Raw genomic sequence first — 24,575 nt, 5'->3', positions numbered from 1 at the left:
ACTGATTACTTTTTTTTTTTGAAGAAGCTAGTGTCACTGATTTTTCAGATTACTGTCATCAAGATAAAATAAGAATTGCCATATTTAACCTTAGCAATAAAACTACTGCCAAGCATTGCAATCTAGATTTTTTGGCACTTACTGTTAAGATATCTGTCTTCACATTTATGTTTCCTGTTAGTTCCTGTATCAATTTAGAAAAATGTAAAGGGTAGCTATTAAAAGGCATTTAGAAGGTAAAATGAATTTGCCACTCTCAGCGGAAAGGATGTCCACTTTTTAGCTTTCTTCTCCTAAGCAATCATTTGTTTTTCAACTTACGAAATGAATTTTGAAATGCCACGTTATGCTACAAAATATTAATAGGTACAATTAATATATTGTAATATGTTTGATGCTATTATTCTTAATTCCTTTTTATCATTCTTCTTTTAATCTGCTTTGACAGTTCTGTAATAGAGCACCAGAAATATGTCTCTAGAGCAAGCCATACTACTAATCATCAATATAGTATTGTATGTTGTCCAGCAGATATGTGTTTCTGTTTTGTCAGCTGGAATGATACTCTGTAAAATTTCTACCCAGATAACATGCGTTCCAAGATTCGTGTACAAGCACAAATTTAATAGTATATTGTGTTTGATTGTGATAGGTTTTAAGGAGTTTTTGTTTGATTTTCTTGCTGAGAAGCTTGTCATATTCATTTTAACTGCAGGAGGCAGGACAGAATTGTTAAAGCAATCTAATTATATAAGTTATACATAAGCAACCAAGATGAGGCTGCAGACCACCCTTCATTATAGGTTCTGTAATTCTTTAGCTATAAAGGGATCTGCAAGCCATCTCTAGATTGTATAGCAGTGGTCACTTTGGGGTTCTTGACTTAAACTAGTAACCCCAGTGAAATAATTAGTGATCAGCTGTATAGATTCCATCATTAACAACACTGTAAATGAATCTATTAATCAAAACGTTTATTCTTCTGAACTGGTACTTAGCAATAGTCATCATTCTGAAAGAACAATAATACATGCTTCTAGAGTACCCAAGAGAGGCAAGCCAGCTGCTTTTAAAAAACATCTTTAAAAAAAAAACAGATCTGTATCAATTTATCTTTTAGAGCATATGTCAGTCCTGTTATCAAAGAAAAGCCAATTCTCTCAGCTTGTTGGAAATCCACACATTTGGAGCATTCAGTTCATTCTGCCTAGTCCTGACAAGTCAGTAGAGTGCTACATATTTGCTGTTAAAAGATAGTTACAGTCTTCCTTCAGAATGGTGAGTGATCTATGGAGTCTATGTATTCATTGTGCATTCAATATGTTACAGCAAGTGTTTTCACAGTAAACCAGTGTATATTGTAAATATTTTACATTCAGCATAAACACAGAAAACTGAAAACAGTCTCTTAAAGTATGATGCCTCTTCAGTGTTATGATTATGGGCAGAAATAGCACATAATCTATTGATGAATAGAACTTTCATCAGTCTTCATGAAAATTGGAGATATTAGCTAGATTTGTTGTTAACACATTTGTAACACACCTATAAACATAAAGACAAACCTTTATTGTTTCAGAGTATTCTTATTTATCCAAAGAATACTTAGCTAATTATTAATAATAATTATAATTATTATTATTATATTAAGTACCATTAATATATAACATTAATCATGTAGAATTGTAGAAGAGGATTATACATAAACATGACAAAGGCTCCCAGAACCCAAGAATGTAAATTATAAACCTTCAACAGCTCTTTGAAGGTTAAAGGGCGAAAAATAAGGTCTGCTAAGGCTGTCACTTCCAAGCCCCACAGCTGCAAGTCAGGAATCCAGCACAGACGGAACGTCAGAGGCTATTTATGGTTTTGAAAAAAGTCACCAAATTATCCTTTCACTAGAAAAACTACAACTATTGTCTTATAGTGTTATCACACTCTCATTAGTAATTACAAACAAATCGATATACAATTTCAAACAAGAGAAAAAGATTATAAATGCAAAGATTGATTTGTCTCCCCATCACAAATTCATTCTTTATCCACTATCAACTGTTAAATCTCGGATTTCATTTTTCTCACCCATATAAAGATAGTGATTGCTCAGTCCTGTTCACTCTCTGTCCCATTGCTTATCCTGTTCCCTTAATTAGGATTAACACGGGCCACCTCCTGATACATTAAGATATACACATATGTATATATATACATATATATATACAGAGAGGGAGGTCCTTACAACTATAAATAAGTGAACTATAATGTATGTATGATCATTTCTTCAATGTTTATTCTCACTGCCCTTCTGCAAATTGCATGAAGACAAGAACTGGATCTGTTCTGTTCAGCAGTATACTCCTGATCCCTATAGGACAGACATGGGCCCCTGGAACACATTTAAAGTGTGTGTTAAATAAATAATTAAAAAAACGAATGCATGCATTTGTGAGCATTGTTAAGGGTCTCTCCACTTCTCTGCACTACAGGATTCATTTACCTCTTCACAAGTGTCCTTCCCATACACTAGCCTCACTCTAATTCACTTCCCACATTGTAGCCACCCTCATCTCTTTGATGTGCAACCCTACCTTGTGCCTTTTACCATTTTACTGTTAAGAAACCCAGGCTCATCTACATTCATGAGTGAGATTGGTCTGAAATTCTCCTTTTTGTTTGGGTCTTTTCCTGGTTTTGGTATCAGGGTGATGTTTGCTTCATAGAATGTGTTGGGGAGGATTCCTTCTTCCTCGATTTTTTGGAATAATTTCTGCAGTACAGGAATAAGCTCTTCCTTGAAGGTTTGATAGAATTCTGGTGTGAAGCCATCTGGACCAGGGCATTTTTTGGTTGGAAGATTTTTGATTGTTTCTTTGATCTCAGTGCTTGAAATTGGTCTGTTCAGGAGCTCTATCTCTTCCTGGCTAAGTCTAGGGAGAGGGTGTGATGCCAAATATTGATCCATTTCCTTCACATTGTCAAATTTCTGGGCATAGAGTTTCTGGTAGTATTCAGAGATGATCTCCTGTATCTCTGTGGGATCAGTTGTTATTTCCCCTTTATCATTTCCGATTGAGGTTACTAAAGATTTTACTTTTCTATTTCTCGTTAGTCTGACCAATGGTTTATCTATTTTATTTATTTTTTCAAAAAACCAACTTCTTGTTTCATTAATTTTCTGAATGATTCTTTTGTTTTCAATTTCATTGCAAAAATTCTCAACAAAATCCTAGCCAATAGATTACAGCTTATCATCAAAAAAGTCATTCATCATGATCAAGTAGGCTTCATCCCAGGGATGCAAGGCTGGTTTAACATACGCAAGTCCATAAATGTTATCCACCATATTAACAGAGGCAAAAATAAGGATCACATGATCCTCTCAATAGATGCAGAAAAAGCATTTGATAAAATCCAGCATCCTTTTCTAATTAGAACACTGAAGAGTATAGGCATAGGTGGCACATTATGGGGGGGGGAAGCAGAAAGAGGGACGGAGGGGAGGGAGTGGGGCCTTGGTGTGTGTCACACTTTATGGGGGCAAGACATGATTGCAAGAGGAACTTTACCTAACAATTGCAATCAGTGTAACCTGGCTTATTGTACCCTCAATGAATCCCCAACAATAAAAAAAAAAAAAAGAACACTGAAGACTATAGGCATAGGTGGCACATTTCTAAAACTGATTGAAGCTATCTATGACAAACCCACAGCCAATATTTTACTGAATGGAGTAAAACCGAAAGCTTTTCCTCTTAGAACTGGAACCAGACAAGGTTGCCCTCTGTCACCTTTACTATTCAACATAGTGCTGGAAGTTCTAGCCAATACAATTAGGCAAGACAAGGAAATAAAGGGAATCCAAATGGGAGCAGAGGAGGTCAAACTCTCCCTCTTTGCTGATGACATGATCTTATACTTAGAGAATCCCAAAGACTCAACCACAAGACTCCTAGAAGTCATCAAAAAATACAGTAATGTTTCAGGATATAAAATCAATGTCCACAAGTCAGTAGCCTTTGTATACACCGATAACAGTCAAGATGAGAATCTAATTAAGGACACAACTCCCTTCACCATAGTTTCAAAGAAAATGAAATACCTAGGAATATACCTAACGAAGGAGGTGAAGGACCTCTATAAAGAAAATTATGAAATCCTCAGAAAGGAAATAGCAGAGGATATTAACAAATGGAAGAACATACCATGCTCATGAATGGGAAGAATCAACATTGTTAAAATGTCTATACTTCCCAAAGCAATCTACCTATTCAATGCCATTCTATCAAAATACCAACATCATACTTTCAAGATTTGGAGAAAATGATTCTGCGTTTTGTATGGAACCGGAATAAAACCCATATAGCTAAGGCAGTTCTTAGTAATAAAAATAAAGCTGGGGGCATCAGCATACCTGATTTTAGTCTGTACCACAAATCCATAGTAGTCAAGACAGCATGGTACTGGCACAAAAACAGAGGCATAGACACTTGGAATCGAATTGAAAACCAAGAAATGAAACTAACATCTTATAACCACCTAACCTTCGATAAACCAAACAAGAACATACCTTGGGGGAAAGACTCCCTATTCAATAAATGGTGTTGGGAGAACTGGATGTCTACATGTAAAAGACTGAAACTGGACCCACACCTTTCCCCACTCACAAAAATTGATTCAAAATGGATAAAGGACTTAAATTTAAGGCATGAAACAATAAAAATCCTCCAAGAAAGCATAGGAAAAACACTGGAAGATATTGGCCTGGGGAAAGACTTCATGAAGAAGATGGCCATGGCAATTGCAACAAGAAAAATAAACAAATGGGACTTCATTAAACTGAAAAGCTTCTGTACAGCTAAGGAGACAATAACCAAAGCAAAGAGACAACCTACACAATGGGAAAGGATATTTGCATATTTTCAATCAGACAAAAGCTTGATAACAAGGATCTATAGAAAACTCCAATTAATCCACATGAAAAAAGCCAACAATCCCATATATCAATGGGCAAGAGACATGAATAGAACCTTCACTAAAGATGACAGACAAATGGCTAACAAACACATGAAAAAATGTTCATCATCTCTATATATAAGAGAAATGCAAATCAAAACAACACTGAGATATCATCTAACCCCAGTGAGAATGGCCCACATCACAAAATTTCAAAGCTGCAGATGCTGGCGTGGATGTGGACAGAAGGGAACACTTTTACACTGATGGTGGGACTGCAAACTAGTACAACCTTTCTGGAAGGAAGTATGGAGAAACCTCAAAGCACTCAAGCTAGACCTCCCATTTGATCCTGCAATCCCATTACTGGGCATCTACCCAGAAGGAAAAAAATCCTTTTATCATAAGGACACTTGTACTAGACTGTTTATTGCAGCTCAATTTACAATCACCAAAATGTGGAAACAGCCTAAATGCCCACCAACCCAGGAATGGATTAACAAGCTGTGGTATATGTATACCATGGAATACTATTCAGCTATTAAAAAAATGGAGACTTTACATCCTTCGTATTAACCTGGATAGAAGTGGAAGACATTATTCTTAGTAAAGCATCACAAGAATGGAGAAGCATGTATCCTATGTACTCAATTTTGATATGAGGACAATTAATGACAATTAAGGTTATGGGGGGGAGGAAAAGCAGAAAGAGGGACGGAGGGAGGGGGTGGGGCCTTGGTGTGTGTCCCACTTTATGGGGGCAAGACAGGATTGCAAGAGGGACTTTACCTAACAATTGCAATCAGTATAACCTGTCTTATTGTACCCTCATTGAATCCCCAACAATAAAAAAAAAAAAAACAAAGAAACCCAGGCTCAGAAAGAGGGTAGGATGGCTAAGTCACAGTGCCAAATTTCCATGTCTGCGTTCCTCACTCCAAGTCCTAGCAAATCAAAGCACTCCTGTTCCGTCTTCTCCTCTTCCCTGGTTGGATCTTACCTGTCCTTATTGAGTCCATTGCTTTTTGTCTCTCATTCCTTTGTTCTTGGCAGAATTTTTCTGATTGTGTAAATTGAGCCCCTGGGGAATGTAGCAACAGATTCTTTTCTGCAAGATTTGGTGTGGATACTCTACTTTTCTTCCCACTCCAATGATTCACATGTGCAAAGTAGAAGTATAGTAACATCCCTGTGATTACAGGTATAGGCAAAAATCAGTGAAGCAACACACTTAATCCTGAAAAAATAAAGTCTTATTTTCATGGAAATACTTCTGAACTGATCTAGGCTTCTCATTCTTAAACAGGCTGTGCTAATGTCATCTAGTTTGTTCTTGCTAAGTCAGTAGAAGTGTATTTTGAGGCAATGGATTAAATCCCTTTAAAGGGCTTAGTTGAGTTACTTAGGAAATTCAGGCCTCTTCTACTCGCTTCCATGTAAGCAAAGAGTCATACATGTGCTAAATAAATGTGTCCATTAGAATTGTTAAACACTGGCCTGGGACCCCCAAGGAGGGTGGCAACTTCTCCTCCCTGATGTCTCTTCAAGTAAGGAAAACACCACCTGTTATCAGTATTTTGACAGTGACACATTTGCACATTTGTGTGTACGTGCACAATGGAATTTGAAGTTTAAAAATGCTTTTCATTTCCTTTTTATTATTCACTGAGTGTTGAGAAATCTTTTCTCCTCGCAGTTAGGACCCAGCCAGGTAGGATATGTAGTTTCAGAGAACCAGCAAAGCTATGACGGTGATGAACAGACAGAAGAGAATATCTCTTTTCTATATATTACGGCAATGATGTGACTGTCCTGCAACCCAAAGGGAACCAGTTATCATTCATTCCCTGCACCACCTGAGCAGGAGGAATACAGAACGGTGGTTGGTGAGGGTTTCTTTCATTACTCTTTTCCCTTTGGTAAGCAGGCAGAAATGCAAAGAATGCCCCACTTGAAGGCTGATACTTTCTCTTTGGATGTGTACAATCAGATACAATCAAGTGGCTCCTACGCTGAGAAGGGCCGGTTGAATAATACAGCCAGCAAGTAATTACAGATTCTATGAAAGATATTCAGAGAATAAGATCTTCCTTATTGAGCTATCAATTATGAAAGTGGACTCAATTTTTGAGGAATGAATATGAAATAAAATAGCTGTACTAATAATGATGATAACAAACATATGAATAGAATATAAAATTGCCAGAATAATTTAGAAATAATCTGTGAGTTCTTTTTTTTCTTTTTCTTTTCTTTCTTTCTTTTTTTTTTTTTTTTTGAGACAAAGTCACTCTGTTGCCCCACTCTGATCCCCATCAGCTTAGCTCACAGAAGCCTCAAACTCCTGGCTCCTCCCACAGCCTTCTGAGTAGCTGGGACAACAGGCATCTGCCACAACATGCAGCTATTTTTAGAGACAGGATCTGGCTCTTGCTCAGGCTAGTCTCAAACTCCTGAGTTCAAACAGTTCACCTGCCTTGCCCTCCTAAAGTGTTAGGATTACAGGTGTGAGCTGCCACGCCACATCTTAATTTTTCTCTTTTTTAGTAGAGATGGGTTCTTGCTCTTGCCCAGGCTGCTCTCAAAGTCCTGAGCTCAAGGGATCCTCCCACCTCAGGCTCACCGAGTGCTGGGGTTACAGGCACAAGCCACCATGCCTGGCCAGTCTGCAACTTCTTAAACAACTCTGCAATTATTTAAGATAATTTAGTGATATTAACAGAGTTATAAATAGATATTTTTGAAAGTTTCTGACTTAAAAAATAAAGTCAATCCTAAACCAAATACTACTGAATTAAAGGGAAATTAACTAAGGTTATGATAACAAAAGTTTGCAATCTTTCATAACAAAAGTTTATAGCCTTAGGAAAATTCCAAAAGCAAAACTTAAAAAAAAAAAAAATCTGCTTTGCCTAAACTGAGAGATCAAAGGCTATGTTAACCACTGTGATAAAAATGTGTCAAATGGTTTATGAAGCGAGTGTATGATACCCCATGATCATATCAATGTATACAGTTATGATTTAATAAAAAAAAATAAAAAAAAAAAAGATTAACATCATAGTGACAAGTCACAATGAAAGTTGCTTAGCCTATACCCGTAAGAGCAAAAGATGACAGAGGCACTTAGCCTCTGTGTTGTTTCTTCCCCAAACCCATAATCCAAGTCTAATCATGAGAAAAACATCAGATGAACCCACATGGAAATATTTTCTACAAAATATCTGGCCAGTACCACACAAAACCTTCAAGGTTATCCAAAACAAGGGAAGTCTGAGAAACTATTGCAGCCACAATAAAGGATTCACTATGACCAGTGTACTGTGGGATCCTGGATGGGAACCTGGACAGATAAAGGACATTAAGAAAAAACTGAGGACATGTGAGTAAAGTTTGGGTTTTACTTAATAATAAGGTATCAATATTGGTTCATTACTTCTGACAAGTGTACTGTAGTCTTAGTTAACAGTAGAAAATACTGGGTTTAGGGTGTGTGGAAACTCCTTGTACTATACAACTTTTTCTCTAAACTAAAATTATTCCAAAATAGAATGTTTATTAAAAAATACATAGCAGATGTAAGAGAAAAGGCTCTTCTAATATAATGTTTGCAGAAGAAGATGCTTTTTAGCTTACAAATTATTTCCATAATTCGTGACAGTTCTCACATCTACTACTATAAAATTCATTGCAGCTTCTCTGCCTCCTGGGAAAAAATGCATTTAATTATCAGTGAAATTCAACTTTAGCTTTCCATGGTGAATGATTTGAACCTGTCAGCTTTCCTCCCCTAAAAAACAAAAGAATTCAAATGAAATACAGTCTTATTCCTCTACTTCCTTCCTTCTACCTGCTCCATTTAATTGATGAAGGTTTGAGCTTTTATTAATCTTTTTGAGCTCTTCTGTAAGATCCATAAAAAAGCTAATATGATATCATTGTATCTGGCTAATGTGTGCATTTTGTGAAATTGATACACCCTGCCAAGACATAAATTACTTAAGCTTTGATAAATGTGTTGAAATTAGGGAATGTTCAAACAGATAAAGCACAGCGATTCCTCTTTCTTCCCCTTTTTAAAGCTCCATTTTGTGCTTGAGGTTAAATGTTTTTGCATTGCTGTTGTAATATGATGGGACAAAAGACAGAAGTGATTCTGAAATGAACATGAAGATCCCCAGCAAGTACAGAAGTAACCAGGGGGATACAGTCTGTGTTTTATAGATACCATCTAACAATCTTGCTCTGGACACACTCATTTCCCAGTAGGTTCAGAACCACCTGCAGATTTCTCCCACTGGGTTGTTATCATAGAAATCATCTGTTTGGGTATCAGATCACCTGCCAGACACTTTACATTTTCTGCTCCCTTTGCTCATTCATTGGTGGGTTGGAATGAAAGGTCCACAAACACATTTTGTTGGACAAAAGAGCTCACCTGTGCTTGTGATCTGGAGGTAACTTGGATGCCAGTGAGACTGGAAACATGGGGAAACATTTGACTGATGTTATGTGGCTGAGAAGGTTGATTTCTACTTGGTCATCAATTTATCACATGGTACTGAAGAAGTTGCTCAGTTAACCATTAGTCAGTTTCCCGAAGGCTTGAGAATGCATACAACCCTTTAGAGCAGTGTTTTTCAACCTTTTCTTTTTTTTAATCTCACAGCACACTTGAACCTATAGTTAAACTTCCATATCACACTTAAATTATGTCAATCAAAAAAATTATTATTTTTTATTAAATCATAGCTGTGTACATTAATGCAATCATGGGGCACCATACACTGGATTTATAGACCGTTTGAGACATTTTCATCACACTGGTTAACATAGCCCTCCTGGCATTTTCTTAGTTATTGTGTTAAGACATTTACATTCTACATTTACTAAGTTTCACATATACCCTTATAAGATGCACCACAGGTGTAATCACAACAATCACCCGCCCTCCGCCCACCGCCCCCCCTCTCCCTTCCCTTTCTCCCTTCCGCCTATTCTTAGGCTATAACTGGGTTATAGCTTTCATGTGAAAGCCATAAATTAGTTTCATAGTAGGGCTGAGTACATTGGATACTTTTTCTTCCATTCTTGAGATACTTTACTAAGAAGAATATGTTCCAGCTCCATCCATGTAAACATGAAAGAGGTAAAGTCTCCATATTTTCTTTAAGGCTGCATAAGATTCCATGGTGTACATATACCACAATTTATTAATCCTTTCATGGATTGATGGGCACTTGGGCTTTTTCCATTACTTACCAATTATGAATAGGGCTGCAATAAACATTCTGATACAAATATCTTTATTCTGATGTGATTTTTGGTCTTCAGGGTATATGCCTAGGAGAGGAATTATAGGATTGAATGGCATATCTATTTTTAGATCTCTAAGTGTTCTCCAAACATCTTTCCAAAAGGAATGTATTAATTTGCATTCCCACCAGCAGTGTAGAAGTGTGCCCTTTTCTCCACATCCACGTCAACATCTCTGGTCTTGGGATTTTGTGATATGGGCTAATCTTACTAGAGTTAGACGATATCTCAAAGTAGTTTTTATTTGCATTTCTCTGATGATTAATGATGATGAGCATTTTCTTCTTATGTCTGTAGGCCGTACACCTGTCTTCTTCAGAGAAGTTTCTCTTCAAGTCCCTTGCCCAGCCTGTGATGGGATCACTTGTTCTTTTCTTGCTTATACATTTGAGTTCTCTGTGGATTCTGGTTATAAAACCTTCGTCGGAAACATAACCTGCAAATATCTTCTCCCATTCTGAGGGCTGTTTGCTTGCTTTACTTACTGTGTTCTTGGCTGTGCAGAAGCTTTTTAGTTTGATCAGGTCCCAGCAGTGTATTTTTGAAACTGCTTCGATTGCCTGGGGGGGGTCCTCCTCATAAAATAGCCAGACCGATTTCTTCAAGGGTTTTCCCTGCACTCTCTTCTAGTATTTTTATAGTTTCATGTCTTAAGTTTAAATCTTTAATCCAGTGAGAGTCTATCTTAGTTAATGCTGAAAGGTGTGGGTCCAGTTTCAGTCTTCTGCAGGTTGCCAGCCAGTTCACCCAGCACCATTTGTTAAATAGGGAATCTTTTCCCCACTGAATGTTTTTTTTGACCACAAAACTTTTTTTTTTTTAATGGAAAGTCAAATAAAATCCATGGAGTGAATTTTATTGTAGGGAAATACTACCCTAGACCCGCCTTCGGCTAACTTTTCTCCAACACGTCCATCCAGTTTTCACCCACATGGATTCTACTTTCTCACATCTCCCAAATGTTTCTGCCTCTGTATCCCCATTTCCACAGCTTGACCCTTAAGCCTCCATCCCCTTTCAGGATAGTGTGTCGTCTCTGGGCTGGCTTCTCTTTTCTTAATTTCTTGCCTTTTAAATCCAGTTTACAGTTGGCTGACCCGTAATAATCCTCTTAAAGTCATTTTCCCTCTTAAACCTTTCTGTGGCTACCCACTCCTTGGAGCAGGAAATCCAGACTCCTCAGTGAAGGACCGCTCCTGAGGGGGTCGTCCACAAGCAGGAGGAAGGAACTGCAAATCTCAGGCAGTGTGGCTGAGGGCAGGCAGGTGAGGTGTTGGTGTCACCTGGAAGACCATCCTTGCTTTGGAGCTGCTCTTCCCTTCCTCCTTTCAGCCCCACTGAATGTTTTTAATTGGCTTGTCAAAGATTAAATAACGGTAAGTAGCCGGATTCATCTCTTGGTTCTCTATTCTGTTCCAGACATCTACTTCTCTGTTTTTGTGCCAGTACCATGCTGTTTTGATCACTATCGATTTGTAGTATAGTCTGAGGTCTGGTAGTGTGATTCCTCCTGCTTTGTTTTTATTTCTGAGTAATGTCTTGGCTATTTGAGTTTTTTCTGATTACATATGAAACAAAGTATTGTTTTTTCAAGATCTTTAAAGTATGACAGTGGAACTTTAATAGGGATGGCATTAAAATTATATATTGCTTTGAGTAGTATGGACATTTTAACAATGTTGATTCTTCCCAGCCATGAGCGTGGTATGTTTTTCCATCTGTTAACATTTTCAGCTATTTCTTTTCTTAGAGTTTCATAGTTCTCTTTATAGAGATTTTTCACGTCCTTTGTCAGATAAACTCCCAGATATTTCATCTTCTTTGGCACTACTGTGAATGGGATAGAGTCCTTAACTGTTTTTTCAACTTGGCTATTGTTGGTATATATAAAGGCTACCAATTTATGAATGTTGATTTTGTAACCTGAGATGCTACTGTATTCCTTGACCACTTCTAAGAGTTTTGTGGTAGAATCCCTGGTGTTTTCCAGATATACAATCATATAATCTGCAAAGAGCGAAAGTTTGATCTCTTCTGACCCTATATGGATACCCTGGATCACCTTTTCTTTCCTAATTGAGGTGGCTAAAACTTCCATTACAAATTTAAAGAGCAGTCGAGACAATGGGCAGCCTTGTCGGGTTCCTGATCTGAGTGGAAATGATTCCAATTTAAGTCCATTCAATATGATATTGACTGTGGGTTTGCTGTAGATTGCCTCTATCAGTTTAAGAAATGTCCCTTCTATACCAATTTTCTTAAGTGTTCTGATCATGAAGGGATGCTAGATATTATCAAAAGCTTTTTCTGCATCAATTGAGAGAATCATATGGTTTTTGTTTTTTAATTTGTTTATGTGCTGAATTATACTTACAGATTTACATATATTGAACCAGCCTTGAGACCCTGGGATAAAACCGACTTGGTCATGATGTATAATTTGTTTGATGTGTTGCTGGATTCTGTTTGTTAGGATCTTGTTGAATATTTTTGCATCTATATTCATTAGTGATATTGGTCTATAATTTTCTTTTCTTGTTGGGTCTTTTCCTGGTTTAGGGATCAGGGTGATGTTTGCTTCATAGAACGTGTTGGGTAGTTTTCCTTCTTTTTCTACATTTTGAAACAGGTTGAGTAGTATAGGTACTAATTCCTCTTTAAAGGTTTGGTAGAATTCTGACGTGAAACCATCTGGTCCTGGGCTTTTCTTTTTAGGGAGGTTTTGTATGGTTGACGCTATTTCAGAACTTGATATGGGCTTGTTCATCATTTCCACTTGATTCTGGCTAAGTCTTGGAAGGTGACGTGCTTCCAAGTATTGGTCAATTTCCTTCAGATTTTCGTATTTCTGAGAATAAAGTTTCTTGTAATATTCATTAAGGATTTTTTGAATTTCTGTGGAGTCTGTTGTTATTTCATCTTTGTCATTTCTGATTGATGAGATTAGAGATTTTACTCTTTTTTTCCTGGTTAGGTTAACCAAAGGTTTATCTATTTTATTGACCTTTTCAAAAAACCAACTTTTTGATTTATTGACCTGTTGTATAATTCTTTTGTTTTCAATTTCATTTAATTCTGCTCTAATTTTGGTTATTTCTTTTCTTCTACTGGGTTTGGGGTTGGAATGTTCTTTCTTTTCAGTTGCTTGAGATGTCCCATTTAGTTGTTGACTTCCTCTCTTTCCATTCTCTTCAGGAAGGCTTGCAGTTCTATAAATTTCCCTCTTAGGACTGCCTTTCCGGTATCACAGAGGTTCTGATAATCCGTGTCTTCATTGTCGTTTTGTTCCAGAAATTTGGCAATTTCCTTCTTAATCTCATCTCTGACCCAGCTATTATTCAGCATAAGGTTATTTAACTTCCATGTTTTTGTATGATTATGCAGATTCCTGTTGTTACTCAGCTCAACTTTTATTCCATGGTGGTCTGAGAAGATGCAAAGATTAATTTCTATTCCTTTAAATTTACTGAAGTTAGACTTGTGACCTAAGATGTGATCAATTTGAGAGTATGTTCCATGGGCTGATGAGAAGTATGTGTATTCAGTTTTGTTGGGATGAAATGTTCTGTAGATGTCTGCTAAATCCAAATGTTGGATGATTAGGTTTAAATCTAAAATTTCTTTGCTCAGCTTTTTATTGGAGGATTGATCCAACACAGCCAAAGGAGTGTTGAAATCTCCAACTATTATGGAGCTGGAGGAAATCAAGTTAGTCATGTCTGTTAGAGTTTCTCTAATAAATTGAGGTGCATTCTGGTTGGGTGCATAGATACTAATAATTGAAATCTCATCATATTGAGTATTATCCTTAACAAATATTAAGTGACCATTCTTATCCTTCCTTACTTTTGTTGGTTTAAAGCCTATTGTATCTACAAATAGACTTGCAACACATGCTTTTTTCTGATTACCATTTGTCTGAAATATGTATGACCATCCTTTCACCCTGAGTTTATATTTATCTTTTAAGGTAAGATGTGACTCTTGTATGCAGCAAATATCTGGCCTGAGTTTTTGTATCCAGTCAGCAAACCTTTGCCTCTTTAGATGACAGTTTAAGCCATTCACATTTGTGGAGAATATTGATAAGTCTGGTAAAATTTTGGGTATCAAATTTTTTGGAAGTCCAGGAGACATTTTTAATCCTTTCACCACTGTGGAAGTTGGAGTTGGATCAAAAGTTTCTAAGTGAGTTTTCTTTTGTGGTAGGGGATTGGGCTGATCATTATGGAGGATAGGTCTGAGAATATCCTGAAGAGCTGGTTTGGTCATGGAAAATTTCTTCAACATAAGAATGTCATTAAAGTATTTAATTTCTGCATAATAAATGAAACTCAGTTTACCTGGATACAGGATCCAGGGTTGAAAGTTATTTTGCTTTAGGAGATTAAAAGTCGATGACCACTCTCTTCTGGCTTGAAAAGTTTCAGCAGAGAGATCTGCAGTCATTCTAATATTTTTCCCTTTGTAGGTAATGGATTTCTTTTTTTTTTTTTTTTTTTTCTTTTTTTTTGTAGAGACAGAGTCTCACTGTACCGCCCTCCGGCAGAGAGCCGTGGCGTCACACGGCTCACAGCAACCTCTAACTCCTGGGCTTACGCGATTCTCTTGCCTCAGCCTCCCGAGCAGCTGGGACTACAGGCGCCCGCCACAACGCCCGGCTATTTTTTTTTGTTGTTGCAGTTTGGCCGGGGCTGGGTTTGAACCCGCCACCCTCGGCATATGGGGCCGGCGCCCTACTCACTGAGCCACAGGCGCCGCCCGGTAATGGATTTCTTATGTCTGGCTGCTTTCAGAATTTTCTCCTTCATATTAACTTTAGTGAAGTTAATTATGATATGCCTGGGGGATGTCTTATTCGGATTGAGTCATGCAGGAGTTCTGAAACTGTCTGCTATCTGAATTTCAGAATCTCTTGGCATGTGTGGAAAATTCTCTTTCACAATTTCATGGAGAAGGGCCTCTGTGCCTAGCGAGGCCACTTCATCACTTTCACAGATTCCAATGAGGCCGATATTAACCTTCTTTGAATTATCCCAGAGCTCTCTGAGGGAATGATCCATTTTTGCTCTCCATTTCTCTTTCTCTTTGAGAGTTTGGGAGAGTTCAAAGGCTTTGTCTTCAATGTCAGAAATCCTTTCTTCTGCTTGCTCCACTCTGTTACTGAGGGATTCTACTGTATTTTTCATATCTTTGAGGGCTGCAAATTCTTGCTTCAGTGCATCAAAATCTTTGGTGGTTTTGTTTTTAAATTAGTTAAATTCTTGAGACAACTTTTGAATTTCTCCTCGAATTTCTAATTTCGACTTTTGAATTGCTGCTTGAATTTCTAATTCCAAATTTTCCTCCACTTTATTAATCTTGTTTGCAATCCAAATTCTGAATTTGAATTTTGTCATCTCAGACAGCTATTTATGAATGGGATCTTCAGTTACATCTGCCATATCTTTCCTTGAGGGGGTTGATCTATTCTGGTTATTTATGTTACCAGAGTTTTTCCGCTGATTCTACCCCATGATTGTTTTACACTGTTTGATTTTTCCCCTGGAGCTTTGTCAAGGACCCATACAGTGATATGGCCTGAGAAACTGGGGACATGTTTGGTGTGGTGGGGCTAAGTGGTTCTGTCTTGTTTTTAGCTGGTCTCTGTCTGACCCTAGTGAAACAGTTACTCTGGGTTGAAGTCTCAGCTGTGGAGAAATACAAGCAATTAAGTCAACCAGCCCTCCACAGGCAACAATTGGAAAAGGAAAATCAAACCTTCCTACAACCACACACCCAGGGCACCACCTGAATAGTCCTCAGGCGATTGGCTCAGTTCAAAAGATCCAAATCAATCGTCTCAGTCAGCACCTATTTCAGGTGGGAGAGTTTGAAAGGTCTCTGGCAACTGGATCACAGGGGTCTGGTGACTACTCTGATACAGCTTGCTCCAGTGCTCTGTGGAGGACCCACCCAGTAAATAGATTAGTCTGGGAAGGTTGATACCTCCTTCCCCACCTTGCACCTCTGTCATACCCACAGGGCTTTGACCCAGTTGCCTGTAGTGAATAGATACTCCAGGGGTTTGCATTGGCCTGAATCAAAAGGAAATCTATTTCTGCTCAGCCAGGCCGCTGCTCTCTGCCTCTATCTAGCAGGGGGAGGTGAGGCCTGACAACCTCGGGTGCTTGATGGAGCTGGGGGATGTTTACTCAGTTCCAGCCCCGCCTCTAATTAATGTTACTGACAGAACAGAACAGAACAGAATAACTTTGCGGGAATTTGTTTCTGTCCCTGCTAAATTTCCCCACAGAAGATAAGCTGTTTTGAGTTCCCAGAGCCTGCTCCTGAGGACCTGTCTTTGCTCCTACAGATTTTATTCAGTTACCTGTCAGTTTTAGCCTCCTGTCTTCCTTTGTCTATTGGCTGACAATCCCCTGAGGGCCGGGTGCGTCTTAGGCTCAGTGAAGCAGTCCTCTGGGTCAGTCGTGCCCTGGGAACTTCCCGGCTCTGTGCGTGTGTTTCTAGTCCCCACCCTGCACCCAGGCCGGTACTGCCTCAAGCAAACCCTTTACTCACGGGGCCTGCATTTCCATCACAGATCTGTTCCTTGGTGGTTGCCACCTGAGTAGATGCCCAGCCTCCTCTGGTTGGCCAGGAAGACGGGGGTGTGGCTTCGGAATATCTGGGAGTGAGCCCTATTGTTGCTAAAAGATGGCTGCTGCTCTGCGCCTCGAGGCACTGCCGCTCCGGTGTGGTTCCCTTTCAGCCAACTGTCCTATCCTCACTCCCATGCCCCAGAGTCAGCACTGACCAGCTGCAGTTTAGGCCCTGTCCAAACCCCTTGAGAAATCACCCAAGAATCTGGACTCCTGGGGGACAGGCCTCCAGACCTCAGAGTGAGAGTGGAGGGGAGTGCTGGGAGCTCAGAGTTGCAGGTAGAGAATATATACAGTTTATACAGTTTTATGCCTAGCAGGAGAACACCATGGCACCCTAGGAGTGGAGTTATGTCCAGTTTTCAGAGGGTCTCTCCCGTGGAGTGTAGTGAGAGGACCTTTGAACTCTGCTCATTTGTTTGTGGGGCACTCCGAACCGTTCTCAAGGGGGAGGGGACTCCCGTCCGCTTGGTGATGGATTTTGTACCTTTTCTTTGTATCCTTGGGGTCACAGCTCACCTCAGCAGGGTTGATGTGCGTTCTTCAACTTCTCTCTTGGTGCAGCTCAAATCCACCAGGTTACTTGCTAAATTTCTGTCCTTTAATGTTCCTTCTGGATGGGAGCCTCTGTGGAAAGCTGGCTTCAGTCAACCATCTTGTCTCCGCCCCCCCCAATTTTTTTTTTTAAAAATACTGTGCTTTGAACTTCTTTTGAAAATAATTTAATTTATGATCTTTAAAATTTTTCATGGCACACCTAAGATCCTTTTGTAGCACACCAGTTGAAAATCATTGTTTCAGAGATGCCTCTTGAGTAGAAGGTACAAGTTTATCCACTGGAGCATGGAATGGCAGTCAGTCACTAAATGCCAAGGATTAGGCTCAGTAATTTCCATTTATTCTTTAGTTCATCCTCATAGTCAACCAGCAAAGGAGATGTAGGTGAGAAAACTGAGGCTCAGGTTATTTCCTTACACAAGGAGTGACCAAATGCTATATACTTCCCACCATATCATGTTGGTTCCCTACTGAGAATATATGGATAAGTGGGGTAGGAGAGGGGCAGGGTATGGCTCATCAGCACTCCAACCTTCCTTCTTCTGAAGGTAGCGTGAGCCTTAGCAACTTAGGTCATGCAATCATCTATGTACACCTGGAACAGGAGAGGGTACCCTCTTAGCAGTGATGTTGTAAAGAGAAGATGTATAACAAGAGGAAGGCTGAACAAGTTATACCAAAGGAAGAGAAAATTGAGCGAGGAGGTGCAATAGTCAGCTTATGAAAGTACAGAGAAATAGGTTTACCCTTCTAATTACATTCTTCCACCAGTACGTCATTATCTGGTAGCTTTTTGAGATATGGGCTTAGATTTGGAAATCAGCATCTGTTAAAATCAGCCATGAAGTTGTACACAGTGTCCCCACTTGGTCAATGTTGTCACAAAAGTGATAATATCTTTAAAATATAAAATATACAGGATTTCCATAAAGTTCATGTGCAATTTAAAATTTTAAAACTATTTTAAATTGCACATGAACTTTATGGAAACCCTGTATATACTTTCATATATATTCTGTAATAACATTTATATAATGTGGTATTAGTGCATAGCTTCCCAGAGGGAGTTCTTCATATCAGTACTTCAATATCATGTAGTGATATTCAGCAATGAGGTGTGCAGCACTTTTTCTAAGATAAGTTCATTAACTTAATTACTTGACCTTGTATATATGTACTTTTTAATCTAAGATACTGCCAGTAAGTATTGTCACTGGAAGAAAAAAACATTATAGATCTGTACTATTAGCTAAATTTTATTACTTTTATATAGACCAATCGTTAAATCAAGGGTTCCTTGGTCAGGTTTGGACCTGCAGAGTAGAATGTTATAATAAATTTTTGACAACTCAATATTTTCTGATGATTTAAAGGACATTTGTAAAAGCAGATAATTCACAACCAATTTATATGTTTAATAAGCTTAGTTTTTTTACACTTATATTTCTTAGGTGAATCACATATATGTGGGTCAAGTTCTGTTACAACATAAATTAATACCAAGAAAATCTTCAGATCTTTAAGAAGTCTCAGTAAATAGCTATTTATTATTATTGAACAATCTCAGAACTACCCCAGTAGAAGACACAGACAGAAGAGAAGAACCTCATAAGGTGTCAGTGTCTGTCATGTATCTGAAACAGACCAAGCTCAGCTAACAATTCTCATGATTGCAAACTAATTTTTGTTTTTTTTTGAGACAGTCTCACTTTGTCACCCTTGATAGAAGAATCACGTAGGCCCAAGAGCTGAAGGTTGCTGAGAGCTGTGATGCCATATCTTCTACCTCAGCCTCCTGAGTATCTGGGACTACAGGTGCCCGCCACAATGCCTGGCTATTTTTTTGTTGCAGTTTGGCCAGGGCCAGGTTCGAACCCTCCACCCTCGGTATATGGGGCCAGCGCCCTACTCACTGAGCCACAGGTGCTGCCCTGCAAACTTATTTATTGTTGAATGACGAGTTCAATGTTTATAGGTTTTTATAATGAAAGAGTGAGGATACACTTTTTGGGCAAAGCACTAAATTAGGAAAAATTATGAAGTTAGAGAAAAATTCAGGAAAATGATATAAAACAAACACAAGTGTTGGTTAAAAAATGTTTTTGAATAGCAAATATATTTTATTAATATTTCTGCTAATAAAGAATTTATTGGTAGCATGATATATAAAAGTAAGAATCAAGATTTAAAAAAAAAAAGTTTCAAGGGGAAAAAGTTAGAAGGGATGTAACCCACAAAAGAAAGGAAGGGGGAGTGAGCAGTACAGGATCAGACAAATAGATTAGGAAAAGAGCATTTCTTGTACACCAGATGCTCAGCAAATGGTAGGTATATCTGTCAGCCTTGACCCAACAAGGCAAGTCTCATGAAATACAGGAAATAGGTGAAAAATAGTAATAGACTTTGTGCAGCAAGAATCATGATCCCAGAGAAGAGGAACATACCTTGGTCAGCAAGAGGCTTCTTTTCTGCTGTGTCCTTGGCCCTTTCTCTGGAGAGAGTCCAGGATACGTCCCTTGGACCACGCTGCCTCCATTCTCAGGAGACTGAAGTCAGAAGTGGATATAGAGTACTGAACTCTATGGGCTATGACCAACTGATTAGAATCAAGTTTGTGTACCTTATAATTAAGGTACTATACTGGAATTACAGTATCAGAAATATTTTAAGCCATAAATACAGAGTAATGATCCCTCTCACCCTGGTGAATATGTGCCCTTGAACACCAGGAGAGAGAAATAAATATCAATTCAGCTTGTTTAAGACTTTAAGGAGAGGTGGATTTAAGTTCTCAAAAAAGTAAGAATGTGCATCATATGAATTTGCTCTTCTACTAGCCTCAATAATTTAAGTGAAAAAAAAATAATTATTAAAAACTCCAGAAATGAGGAAGAAAAGCCTTTAGGAAATTAATCCAAGAAAGAAGTATATTACTTAACCACACACACAACACCCTGGGCAAAAACAACAACAACCAAAAAGAAAAAAAAAAAAAAAACAACTACCAATAATTTCATTTTGAGTCCTTGGAGTCCTGCTGTAAGTGATCTCAGAACTAGATGTAGGTGAAAACACTTTACACGAAGCTCTGTTAGGCCTTAAACTTCTAAACATTTATGAACACCAGGCGCATGGCTCATGCCTGTAGCCCTAGCACTTTAGGAGGCCGAGGCGAGTAGATCACCTGAGCTCAAGAGTTTGAGACCAGCCTGGGCAAGATCAAGACTCTGTCTCTACTAAAAATAGAAAGACTATCTGGGCATTATGTCAGGACACTGTAGCCCCAGTTACACGGGAGGCTGAGTCAAGAGGATTGCCGAAACCCAGGAGTTTGAGGTTGCTGTGAGCTGTGGGCCATGGCCCTCTACCCAGGGTGACAGAGTGAGACTCTGTCAAATAAATAAACAAATGAACTTTTATGAACATGCAGAAGATGATTTCATGTTATAAAACTATACCATAGGGTTGGGTGCAATATTTATAATATAGGTTATATCTTTCTCTTTTTCAAAATTGGATTAAAAGCAATAATTTTTAGAATAATCTGAGACAGGTTTTACCAAGTGCTTTGCAAAGTTTGAACTGGTGGTGAAACGGCACATAAACATAGTCTCAATTATCTCCTCATCCTTTCCATCATGCTGACAGTTTATCATTACAATAGTGGTTTGTACCATTAGAGATAAGAGGCTATCTGCATTCCACTAGAAACCTCTGTTTTCCAGACTTTATAAATATTCATCTCTAGGCAATGGTTTTACATATAACTATTCTGTTCGTCAACATCCATGTTTACTTAACTAAATGATTTTTACAAATCATGGGAACTCTTGTACTACAAAAAGAATAAAAAGGAAAATCAAATGCAAAAATGCACAAAGTCGTATGTTTCAGGGGCTTCAATTTGAAACAAAATACTGTGGAACCCACAAAGCACATGCAGATAACTACTTTCTTAGCATTTCTATCTTTTAGGATACAATTCAGTTGTAATGTAATTTATTAAATCATATATAGCTTATTAATTTAAAATATACTTTTCTGCATTATTTCTATTTCTATAAAGACAACTAAATTTTTACTTATATTTTTTCAACTATAACTTCTTGTAGAACTTCCCAGTACTAATGCCTTCTTTGTTACAGAGTTTAGGATGGAATTATATTAAAAATTATGAAATTGTATGTTATATGCTTTTGAATCTAATAATACTGTTAATATTTCTGAATACACTTAAGAGAGTTACTAGTATGATAGTAAAGTAGTTTCTGGATTCTTGGCAGAAATATTCAGCATTCTAGAGTTGTATTCTACTTGGAAGTAAAAACTTTAACAAATTGAATGGTTTTATCAAATGAAAATCCAAAATATGCTACTTTTCTCAATCTGAAAAAATAGAATTGGGAAGATTAAGAAACAGGGACAAAAAACACATCAGACCATTAAGATAGAATACTGTGTTCTTAACCTCACCAGTTTAATTTTTATACTCACAGTTTTACATCGTTTAAATTAAATGCTCATCTTGTTACACTGCTGAGCTCACCTGTATGTGTGTGCTTGTGAAATGCTGTTTAGCAAGAATCTCAATAATATTGAATGAATTTCTTCCTTGTGCATGGACTGCAGTGTCTGTGCACACTCAAAGGTTAACCTCAAGTTTATTTCTTTCTTCTTTCCAAACAGCTATTTTGTGACAGTAAAGAAGTGGTGCATTCAACAGAGGGACTGGATTGGGATGACAAAGATGCACAAGGGACACTGGTGGGCAACACAATGCACTCCAGGATCATCAGTCCTCTGCGCCTATTTGTGAAACAGTCTCCAGTGCCCAAGCCGGGTCCCATGGCATATGCAGACAGCATGGAAAACTTTTGGGATTGGCTGGCCAACATCACAGAGCTTCAGGAGCCACTGGCAAGAACTAAACGGCGGCCAATTGTAAAAACAGGAAAATTTAAGAAAATGTTTGGATGGGGTGACTTTCATTCCAACATTAAGACTGTCAAACTCAACCTCCTCATCACAGGGAAAATTGTCGACCATGGAAATGGAACCTTCAGTGTTTATTTCCGACATAATTCAACAGGTCTGGGCAATGTTTCGGTGAGCTTGGTACCCCCCTCTAAGGTAGTAGAATTTGAAGTTTCCCCCCAGTCTACCTTGGAGACAAAGGAATCCAAATCTTTCAATTGTCGCATTGAGTATGAAAAAACAGATCGGGCAAAGAAGACCGCCCTGTGCAACTTTGACCCATCCAAGATCTGCTACCAGGAGCAGACTCAGAGCCACGTGTCTTGGTTGTGCTCCAAGCCCTTCAAGGTCATTTGCATTTACATTGCCTTTTACAGTGTCGACTATAAACTTGTGCAAAAGGTCTGTCCTGACTACAACTACCATAGTGAGACCCCGTACTTGTCTTCTGGCTGATCTTTCCACAGTGATAGAAACAAGGGACGGGTATACACACACACACACACACACACACACACACACACACACGCGCGCGCGCGCGCGCGCACATATGTAATTAGAATGACCAAGAAACAAGCCCAGCTCTTCACGCTGCAGGATCCCTTTTGTTTCTGGCAATGAATTGTAGTTCCTTATCAGGTTTTCAAATTTACAAAAACAAACAAAAAAAGGATAAGAAACATCTTTAAATGTGAAATGTGTTTGTTTTGATCATAAATACCTTTAAAGAGTCAAACTATTTATGAAACCATCATTTTCATGTGTGATAGCTAAGTTCTAGAAATATTGTTTCTTTTGAAGAAACATCGGTGGTAGCCACATGTGATGAGAAGGAACTGGAATATGCATGTAATAAACATTGTTCTTGAAAGGAGCCTGCCTCTGCAATATGTTCTGGAAGATAACCTTTTTTTTTTTTTTTTTTTAGCAGATCCAGTAAAGGAACTCAAACAATTGTATCTGAAACAATTGTATCAGAAAGACAAATAGTTTCTGACATCGGATTCTTTTTTTATTACTATCTTTTCCCTCATATCTGTGCTGCTATTGATATGAGAGATGAAAGGGTGAAATTTGCTTTAAAACTGTATGTGAAGTTTCAGCGTCACTGTGGAACCGAGTACATTGTCATCTGAGCTAGTGTTGAATGGAATGTAGTTCACGCGCTTAGCTCTGTGTTCTTCACCATCTTTATAATTCTCATCTGAGTCATAATACTGGTGAATTGGCAAAACAAATCTAGGTATAAGTCATTTCAACAATAATGAATGTTTTTAGTCTCTTGCCAAATTTGATGCTGTGAGATTATAAGAAATCTCTATCAGGCCCTTCTCATTTTCTCTGACGGGGACACAGCAATCCTGTATGGTGGAACTGGATAATCATTGAATTAGCACAGAACAGGGTCTGGGGTTGCCAGGAAAAAGGCTTCTGGAACTCGGGACACTTATGGAATGGTCACTCTTTTCTTTCCCTGTCTTATCTGTAAAATATCAATGAAAGTAAAACATTAAATTGAGAACTAAAGGAAGCTAAGTCCTCAGCTACAAACACACTCTTACCACACTTAACACACTTCAAAAGCCAAGAGCTCTATTCTCTATCTTATATCTCTGTTGCTTTCCTTTTGCTGATAATACCTGCACAATGTTCAATTTTGTCTTCTGTAAAATTGTCCTAGGCTTAGTGTGTGGTAGAACAGGCTTGAAGTGTTTTCTCTGAGGTCATCGAGTGCTTTTGTAACTTTGTGGTTGGTGAGTAATATTTTGAGACATCTTTTTATGTTCATCTAGAAACAAGAGTAAAACATTATTTATTGTAAAATATGTGGGAACCATATATGTATATATACTTAGAATTATCTGTGTACAGAGAAAGTATGCGTACACATTTCTATGTAAATAAAAAGAATTTGCTAGATCTGTCACATGACTTCAGGGTAGTTATTTTTTTAATGTTCTGTTTTCCTTGATTCTTTTCTTCACAAGCATTTGTTTTGTGTATGTGTGATTAGTGTGTTTAATACCAATTTAGTATTAAGGTTTCCTCGCCTACATATTAAATAGGGCAGCTTGACTAAGGAGACTGTAGAGTACAAGGGTAATTCACATAAAGCACTTGATACACAAC

The 24,575-nt window shown here is 38.2% G+C and overlaps 1 protein-coding gene across 1 annotated transcript in view; it reads left to right on the top strand.

Annotated features, from left to right (window-relative positions):
* Window positions 1–22,964, top strand: part of NXPH2 (neurexophilin 2) — a 147,641-nt gene extending 124,677 nt beyond the window's left edge. The window contains exon 2 of the mRNA XM_053597526.1: window positions 22,158–22,964. Within this exon, the coding sequence (XP_053453501.1) occupies window positions 22,158–22,901 (744 nt within the window). The 3' untranslated portion in view covers window positions 22,902–22,964. The remainder of the gene's footprint in view (window positions 1–22,157) is intronic.
* Window positions 22,965–24,575: the final 1,611 nt, after the last annotated feature.

The sequence above is a fragment of the Nycticebus coucang genome, chromosome 7, assembly GCF_027406575.1.
Source record: "Nycticebus coucang isolate mNycCou1 chromosome 7, mNycCou1.pri, whole genome shotgun sequence".
In the NCBI taxonomy this organism is placed as follows: domain Eukaryota; kingdom Metazoa; phylum Chordata; class Mammalia; order Primates; family Lorisidae; genus Nycticebus; species Nycticebus coucang.
This window is presented reverse-complemented; position numbering and strand designations above follow the sequence as displayed.